Here is an 8,856-nt window from a genome sequence, read left to right as displayed (position 1 = left end):
GCTAAGAATATGAACGAACAGCATGACAGCAGGCTGCCTTGTCTGGTCTATTTATAGACATAGGGAATATAGCCATAAACAAAAAGCCTTTGTTTGAATGAACCAGGGAAAACATTGCAATAAAACGTATATTTGCCTAGTTTATTACTATACTAGTCTGGACTGTGTGAGTTACCTAATACATGTCCTCCTGTAAATAACCTATCGTAGACGTCTCTGTCAATCACTGTAATACCACATATTATCAATATTATGTTCGATTTTTAACGAATGTGGGCCCACGATTGACTGGTCAAACCATATTCGCATGATGGGGCTATTATACAATAACAACAATTGTCCATAGGCAACCGCTCCATCTTCAGCGCAGCAGTGGTGCTGATGAGAGGGATGCGAATAGGCTACCACTTTAATAACGTTGCCTGGATCAGTGCAGGCCACGCCCCGTGCTTGTTAAAAGACCAGAGAGCTACCAGTGAAGCACAGCGCTCGGCAAGCTCATGCTTCAAAAATCTCTCCTCCTGCATCTCTCGCTACAACAGCTGACCGACCGTCTGGAGCCGGATCCGCTCGGGAATACTCTCACATTTCAATTCTAAAGAACTGCATGGACAAATTAGCAGAAACGTTATAGTGACATATATGTGTTTTTCTGGTCTATTTGAAGTAAGCAAACTCTCCAACATTTACATAACCTAATTTACATTTTTATTTTGATCGAAACTGTTCTTATTTCAAGCACAAAAGCTTGAAATTATCATTCTTGCAAACGCTCAACTTGCCCATCTAAAAAAAAGAGTGTCTGCATTGATATGCATATGATAGATAAGACTAAATAGTGTAAGCGAACAAGTAAGTTATAGGTTTCCAAAAAAATCCCCTTTGCCTTTTTTGAGGCACATCCGATTTCTTTCTCACAATGGCCGATGTTAGCGCAGAATGTAACATCAAGGTGCTATGTCGCTTCCGTCCTCTAAATCAGTCCGAAATAATCCGTGGAGACAAATTCATCCCCTCATTCCAAGCTGATGACACTGTCAGCATAGCGGTAAGTTGATATTCTGCTGCTCATTCATTATTTTGACAAGATTTGTTGTCTGCCATGTTAGTGATGATGTCTGAAGATGAGGCATCATCTTAACGGTCATGCAGAACATACACTATGTCTTCAGGATACATACTATCATCCAACATCATCCTCTGACTACCGGTCAAGTCTGGACTCCTTTCCCCTGAAAGTTCACACTTGTTTTATTCCAAGTAACTGTTTTTGATGATATCATACAGATATTGATTGGCATCCTCCTCCTCCTCCTCCTCCTCCTCCTCCTCATCACCTTCTCGCATCATTCACTGTCAATAGTTCATGTCTGAATGTAGACTAGGCTACTCTGTCCAGCCAGATAAATAATGCCATTGATGAGTTCATGTTGCAGCATCAGTTTGCGGGATGAATGCAAGTCACGTCATTGCGTAAATTCAATCCTATGTTTATGCTGTATAGCACACACCCGATATACAGCATACCTTATAGTAATAGGCTGTAGGTATGTATCAGCCAATCAGGCTTCACTGTTAATCTATTAATTATTGGAAGAGAGCTCCTGGCATGGCCTGTTTACACTAGGGTTCTGTCGTCTCAATTAACCAAGGTCACTTAGCATGGCTTTATAGTGCTGTGTGGATCAATGGTTATGAGTTTCACAAAGGACATCCAACAGGCTTGACATTTTCCAGCTCTGCATCCCAAATGGCACCATATTCCCTATATAGTGCCCTACTTTTGACCCTCATGGGCCCTTGTACAAAGCAGTGTATTATAAAAGGGATCGGGTGCCATTTGGGACCGAACCCCAGGCAATAAATAACTATTGACTGTTATATCACAGGGACTGACTGATTGCCTCATCAATACCTCTTTAATAATATACTAATAACATGACATTTAGCAGATTCTTTAGTCCCAAGCATCTTACATCATACATTTTTACGCATGGGCGGCCCCAGGTTTTGGACTAATTCATGTGGCCTGAATTGATCTGATATTGACTGGTGTGTCCCACGTCATTAATAACATGTAAAAATGATTGATCATATGTAGGCTGTGCTTTTGGACTTTGAGAGAGAGAGAGAGAGAGAGAGCGATGGGGAGCGAGACAGATCAAGAGAGAGAGTGATGGGGAGCGAGACAGATCAAGAGAGAGAGCGATGGGGAGCGAGACAGATCAAGAGAGAGAGCGATGGGGAGCGAGACAGATCAAGAGAGAGAGCGATGGGGAGCGAGACAGATCAAGAGAGAGAGCGATGGGGAGCGAGACAGATCAAGAGAGAGAGAGAGAGGGAGAGAGCGATGGGGAGCGAGACAGATCAAGAGAGAGAGCGATGGGGAGCGAGACAGATCAAGAGAGAGAGCGATGGGGAGCGAGACAGATCAAGAGAGAGAGAGAGAGAGAGGGAGAGAGCGATGGGGAGCGAGACAGATCAAGAGAGAGAGCGATGGGGAGCGAGACAGATCAAGAGAGAGAGCGATGGGGAGCGAGACAGATCAAGAGAGAGAGCGATGGGGAGCGAGACAGATCAAGAGAGAGAGCGATGGGGAGCGAGACAGATCAAGAGAGAGAGCGATGGGGAGCGAGACAGATCAAGAGAGAGAGAGAGGGAGAGAGCGATGGGGAGCGAGACAGATCAAGAGAGAGAGCGATGGGGAGCGAGACAGATCAAGAGAGAGAGAGAGGGAGAGAGCGATGGGGAGCGAGACAGATCAAGAGAGAGAGAGAGGGAGAGAGCGATGGGGAGCGAGACAGATCAAGAGAGAGAGCGATGGGGAGCGAGACAGATCAAGAGAGAGAGCGATGGGGAGCGAGACAGATCAAGAGAGAGAGCGATGGGGAGCGAGACAGATCAAGAGAGAGAGCGATGGGGAGCGAGACAGATCAAGAGAGAGAGCGATGGGGAGCGAGACAGATCAAGAGAGAGAGCGATGGGGAGCGAGACAGATCAAGAGAGAGAGCGATGGGGAGCGAGACAGATCAAGAGAGAGAGAGAGAGGGAGAGAGCGATGGGGAGCGAGACAGATCAAGAGAGAGAGAGAGGGAGAGAGCGATGGGGAGCGAGACAGATCAAGAGAGAGAGCGATGGGGAGCGAGACAGATCAAGAGAGAGAGCGATGGGGAGCGAGACAGATCAAGAGAGAGAGAGAGGGAGAGAGCGATGGGGAGCGAGACAGATCAAGAGAGAGAGCGATGGGGAGCGAGACAGATCAAGAGAGAGAGCGATGGGGAGCGAGACAGATCAAGAGAGAGAGCGATGGGGAGCGAGACAGATCAAGAGAGAGAGCGATGGGGAGCGAGACAGATCAAGAGAGAGAGCGATGGGGAGCGAGACAGATCAAGAGAGAGAGCGATGGGGAGCGAGACAGATCAAGAGAGAGAGCGATGGGGAGCGAGACAGATCAAGAGAGAGAGCGATGGGGAGCGAGACAGATCAAGAGAGAGAGCGATGGGGAGCGAGACAGATCAAGAGAGAGAGCGATGGGGAGCGAGACAGATCAAGAGAGAGAGCGATGGGGAGCGAGACAGATCAAGAGAGAGAGAGAGGGAGAGAGCGATGGGGAGCGAGACAGATCAAGAGAGAGAGAGAGGGAGAGAGCGATGGGGAGCGAGACAGATCAAGAGAGAGAGAGCGATGGGGAGCGAGACAGATCAAGAGAGAGAGAGCGATGGGGAGCGAGACAGATCAAGAGAGAGAGCGATGGGGAGCGAGACAGATCAAGAGAGAGAGAGCGATGGGGAGCGAGACAGATCAAGAGAGAGAGCGATGGGGAGCGAGACAGATCAAGAGAGAGATTGTTTATTTCACTTTTGTTTATTATTTATTTCTGCATTGACAAGGCAGCCTGCTGTCATGCTGTTCGTTCATATTCTTAGCGGCAGCAACCCGAAGGTTTATTTTTACAATGTTTGTACAATTTCACCAATGGTGACTTTAAAACAGTTACAGAGTTTAATGGCTGTGACAGGAGAAAACTGAGGATGGACCAACAACATTGTAGTTCCTCCACAATACTAACCTAACTGACAGAGTGAAAAGATGGAAGCCTGTACAGAATAAAATACTCCAAAACATGAATCTTGTTTGCAATAAGGCACTAAAATATTAACTTTATGAAAAATCCATCAGAACACATAACTGAGTACAATTCTCCATATTTTCAAGCGCGGTGGTGACTGCATCATAAATAGATGTGCTTGTCAATGGCCAAGGACTAGGACGTTTTTTTTAGGCTAAAAAGAAAGGGAATGGAGCTAAGAACAGGCAAAATCTTAGAGGAAAACCTGGTTCAGTCTGCTTTCCAAAGGACACTGGGATACAAAGTCACCTTTCAGCAGGACAATAACCTAAAACACAAGGCCAAATATACACTGGAGTTGCTTACCAAGAAGACATTGAATGTTCCTGAGTGGCCTAGTTACAGTTTTGAGTTAAATCGCCTTGAAAATATATGACAAGACTTGAAAACGGCTGTCTAGCAATGATCAACAACCAACTTGACAGAGCTTAAAGAATTTTAAAAAGACGTATGTGCAAATATTATATTATTATAATCCAGGTGATGAAACCTCTTCGAAAATGTGCCCAGAAAGACTCAAAGCTGAGGTGGTTGAATACATGTAATCAAGATATACATGTATTAGTCTTTTTTTTTTCTCATCTTTTTTTTTAAAACAAATATTATTTGACACTTTGACATTAGAGTATTTTGTGTAGATCATTGACAAAATATGACAATTAAATATATTTAATCCCACCTGGTAACACAACAAAATGTGGAAAAAGACAAGGGGTGTGAATACTTTCTGAAGGCGCTTTAGATGTAAAGTGAGGGCATTGTATAATTTAGATGTCTGTTTGACATCAGCAAAATTGTGGCATACTGTATGTGGCAAGATTATGCCACTCTACAGATGTAGGATATTAATTTGAGCCAGTTTGCTAGAGCAGGAAAATAATCCTTTTGCAACAGGAAATGTGAATTATTATGTGGATCATAAATATTTAAAACATTTTTTAGGGGTTGATACATTTCAAAGTGGAAATTAGAAACTTCAAAGGCATTTTCAAACCTCAAATACTGTACACTACAAGTTTTACATTTCCTGCCTACCAGGAAAGTTATCCTACAACAGGGTGATCAAATTAAGATCCTACAGTACATCTGTATATTCAAATGTTATGATGCAAAATGTTTTTGAGACTGAGTCCAAATTGCATTTTGTGCACACGCACACTCACACATGAAAATATCCACACCCCACCTAGTCTACTAGTCCACTAGGTTTTAGACTGTAGTCAATAATGATGAAGTCGGTATTACTACAAATGTAAAGCCTCATACACTATATATAGTGGCAACATCTAGAAGCAACAACGGCTCAGCTGCGAAGTGGTACACAATGCATAGTGCCAAGTGTAAAGTTTGGTGGAGGAGGAATAATGGTCTTGGGCTGTTTTTCATGGTTCGGGCTAGGCCCCTTTGACCCAGTGAAGGGAAATCTTAACGCTACAGCACACAATGACATTCTAGACAATTCTGTGCTTCCAACGTTGTGGGAACAGTTTTGGGAAGGCCCTTTCCTGTTTCTGCATGACAATGCCCCTGTGGACAAAGCGAGGTCCATCCAGAAATGGTTTGTCGAGATCGGTGTGGAAGAACTCGACTGGCCTGCACAGGGCCCTGACCTCAACCCCATCGAACACCTTTGGGATGAATTGGAACGCCGACTGAGAGCCAGGCCTAATCGCCTAACATCAGTGCCCAACATCACTAATGCTCTTGTGGCTGAATGGAAGCAAGTCCCCGCAGCAATGTTCCAACATCTAGTGGAAAGCCTTCCCAGAAGAATGGAGGCTGTTATAGCAGCAAAAGGGGGACCAACTCCATATTAATGCCCATTATTTTGGAATGAGATGTGAGACGAGCAGGTGTCCACATACTTTTGGTCATGTAGTGTTTGCTTATTTCCTATTTTCTTCTCTCATCTAAACAGCTGGCAATACAAATAACAACAGACTCATCAGAAATAATAGTGAATATCTGGTCTGTTCTTTATACGGTCTATCATCATACCTTATAGTAATATGCCTGGTGTTATTACGAGGGTTATATTGATTTCACCAGACATCAGCCTGGTGTTATTACGAGGGTTATATTGATTTCACCAGACATCAGCCTGGTGTTATTACGAGGGTTATATTTATTTCACCAGACATCAGCCTGGTGTTATTACGAGGGTTATATTGATTTCACCAGATATCAGCCTGGTGTTATTACGAGGGTTATATTGATTTCACCAGACATCAGCCTGGTGTTATTACGAGGGTTATATTGATTTCAGGATCATTAACAGCTTCTCGTTCTAACGTCACGTTATAATAATTATTTAGATTCCCATGCCCACAATTCCTACAAATATCGTTCAAGGTTCCCCGCTCTAGGCAAGAAATTTCAGTTACTGTGTACATTTCAAATAAAAAAAAGAGTGACACTGGAAATTATTAGTGTGATTTATCGTACATCAAACTTAACCGTCTCTGTGTAACTGTCCCGGAGGCCGGTTTATATCCGTAGCAACCGGTTGCCAAGGTCCTGGGGATACATGTTCAGATCTCTGCCCCCAAAATCCCCAGGTCTGCTCCAATGGAGGTATGACTAACACAATAAATCAAAAACAACACCCGTTAAAATGGAATTGAAATGAAAATGTCATTATATACCATATAAACTGTTGCAGCTCCCAGGTCTGTACCACTCTATGAGGTCGGTAGGAGTCCTTCTCCCTGCTGTACTCTGCATGTTATATACCATATAAACTGTTGCAGCTCCCAGGTCTGTACCACTCTATGAGGTCGGTAGGAGTCCTTCTCCCTGCTGTACTCTGCATGTTATATACCATATAAACTGTTGCAGCTCCCAGGTCTGTACCACTCTATGAGGTCGGTAGGAGTCCTTCTCCCTGCTGTACTCTGCATGTTATATACCATATAAACTGTTGCAGCTCCCAGGTCTGTACCACTCTATGAGGTCGGTAGGAGTCCTTCTCCCTGCTGTACTCTGCATGTTATATACCATATAAACTGTTGCAGCTCCCAGGTCTGTACCACTCTATGAGGTCGGTAGGAGTCCTTCTCCCTGCTGTACTCTGCATGTTATATACCATATAAACTGTTGCAGCTCCCAGGTCTGTACCACTCTATGAGGTCGGTAGGAGTCCTTCTCCCTGCTGTACTCTGCATGTTATATACCATATAAACTGTTGCAGCTCCCAGGTCTGTACCACTCTATGAGGTCGGTAGGAGTCCTTCTCCCTAGTGTACACTGCATGTTATGTATTTTTTTCTCACCTTTATTTAACCAGGTAGGCTAGTTGAGAACACCTTTATTTAACCAGGTAGGCCAGTTGAGAACAAGTTCTCATTTACAACTGAGACCTGGCCAAGACAAAGCATGTAGCTGGACAACACAACGAAGAGGACACCACATCAGTGATAGATACATCTCATATACATGTACCCGACTCTAGGTTCAGGGGCTGCCCTTAGTCACAGATCTAGGATCAGCAAAATCAGCAAAATCCTAACCCTAAACTAATTATGTAGAAATGAACCAAACGGATCTGGGATTAGTGTCTATGGACAACGTGTTGATGAGAAGTGTGGATAGCCAACACATACAGTGCCTTGCGAAAGTATTCGGCCCCATTGAACTTTGCGACCTTTTGCCACATTTCAGGCTTCAAACATAAAGATATAAAACTGTATTTTTTTGTGAAGAATCAACAACAAGTGGGACACAATCATGAAGTGGAACGACATTTATTGGATATTTCAAACTTTTTAACAAATCAAAAACTGAAAAATTGGGCGTGCAAAATTATTCAGCCCCCTTAATTTAATACTTTGTAGCGCCACCTTTTGCTGCGAATACAGCGGTAAGTCGCTTGGGGTATGTCTCTCAGTTTTGCACATCGAAAGACTGAAATTTTTTCCCATTCCTCCTTGCAAAACAGCTCGAGCTCAGTGAGGTTGGATGGAGAGTATTTGTGAACAGCAGTTTTCAGTTCTTTCCACAGATTCTCGATTGGATTCAGGTCTGGACTTTGACTTGGCCATTCTAACACCTGGATATGTTTATTTTTGAACCATTCCATTGTACATTTAGCTTTATGTTTTGGATCATTGTCTTGTTGGAAGACAAATCTCCGTCCCAGTCTCAGGTCTTTTGCAGACTCCATCAGGTTTTCTTCCAGAATGGTCCTGTATTTGGCCCCATCCATCTTCCCATCAATTTTAACCATCTTCCCTGTCCCTGCTGAAGAAAAGCAGGCCCAAACCATGATGCTGCCACCACCATGTTTGACAGTGGGGATGTTGTGTTCAGGGTGATGAGCTGTGTTGCTTTTACGCCAAACATAATGTTTTGCATTGTTGCCAAAAAGTTCAATTTTGGTTTCATCTGACCAGAGCACCTTCTTCCACATGTTTGGTGTGTCTCCCAGGTGGCTTGTGGCAAACTTTAAACAACACTTTTTATGGATATCTTTAAGTAATGGCTTTCTTCTTGCCACTCTTCCATGAAGGCCAGATTTGTGCAATATACGACTGATTGTTGTCCTATGGACAGAGTCTCCCACCTCAGCTGTAGATCTCTGCAGTTCATCCAGAGTGATCATGGGCCTCTTGGCTGCATCTCTGATCAGTCTTCTCCTTGTATGAGCTGAAAGTTTAGAGGGACGGCCAGGTCTTGGTAGATTTGCAGTGGTCTGATACTCCTTCCATTTCAATATTATCGCTTGCACA

General features: G+C 43.9%; 1 protein-coding gene across 1 annotated transcript in view; it reads left to right on the top strand.

The window, feature by feature from the left end:
- The first annotated feature begins 493 nt into the window (after positions 1 to 493).
- kif5ab (kinesin family member 5A, b) overlaps positions 494 to 8,856 on the top strand; it is a 153,232-nt gene continuing 144,869 nt past the window's right edge. Inside the window, exon 1 of the mRNA XM_031824792.1 lies at positions 494 to 1,048. Within this exon, the coding sequence (XP_031680652.1) occupies positions 920 to 1,048 (129 nt within the window). The 5' untranslated portion in view covers positions 494 to 919. The remainder of the gene's footprint in view (positions 1,049 to 8,856) is intronic.

Source organism: Oncorhynchus kisutch, linkage group LG1 (assembly GCF_002021735.2).
Source record: "Oncorhynchus kisutch isolate 150728-3 linkage group LG1, Okis_V2, whole genome shotgun sequence".
Classification (NCBI taxonomy): domain Eukaryota; kingdom Metazoa; phylum Chordata; class Actinopteri; order Salmoniformes; family Salmonidae; genus Oncorhynchus; species Oncorhynchus kisutch.
This window is presented reverse-complemented; position numbering and strand designations above follow the sequence as displayed.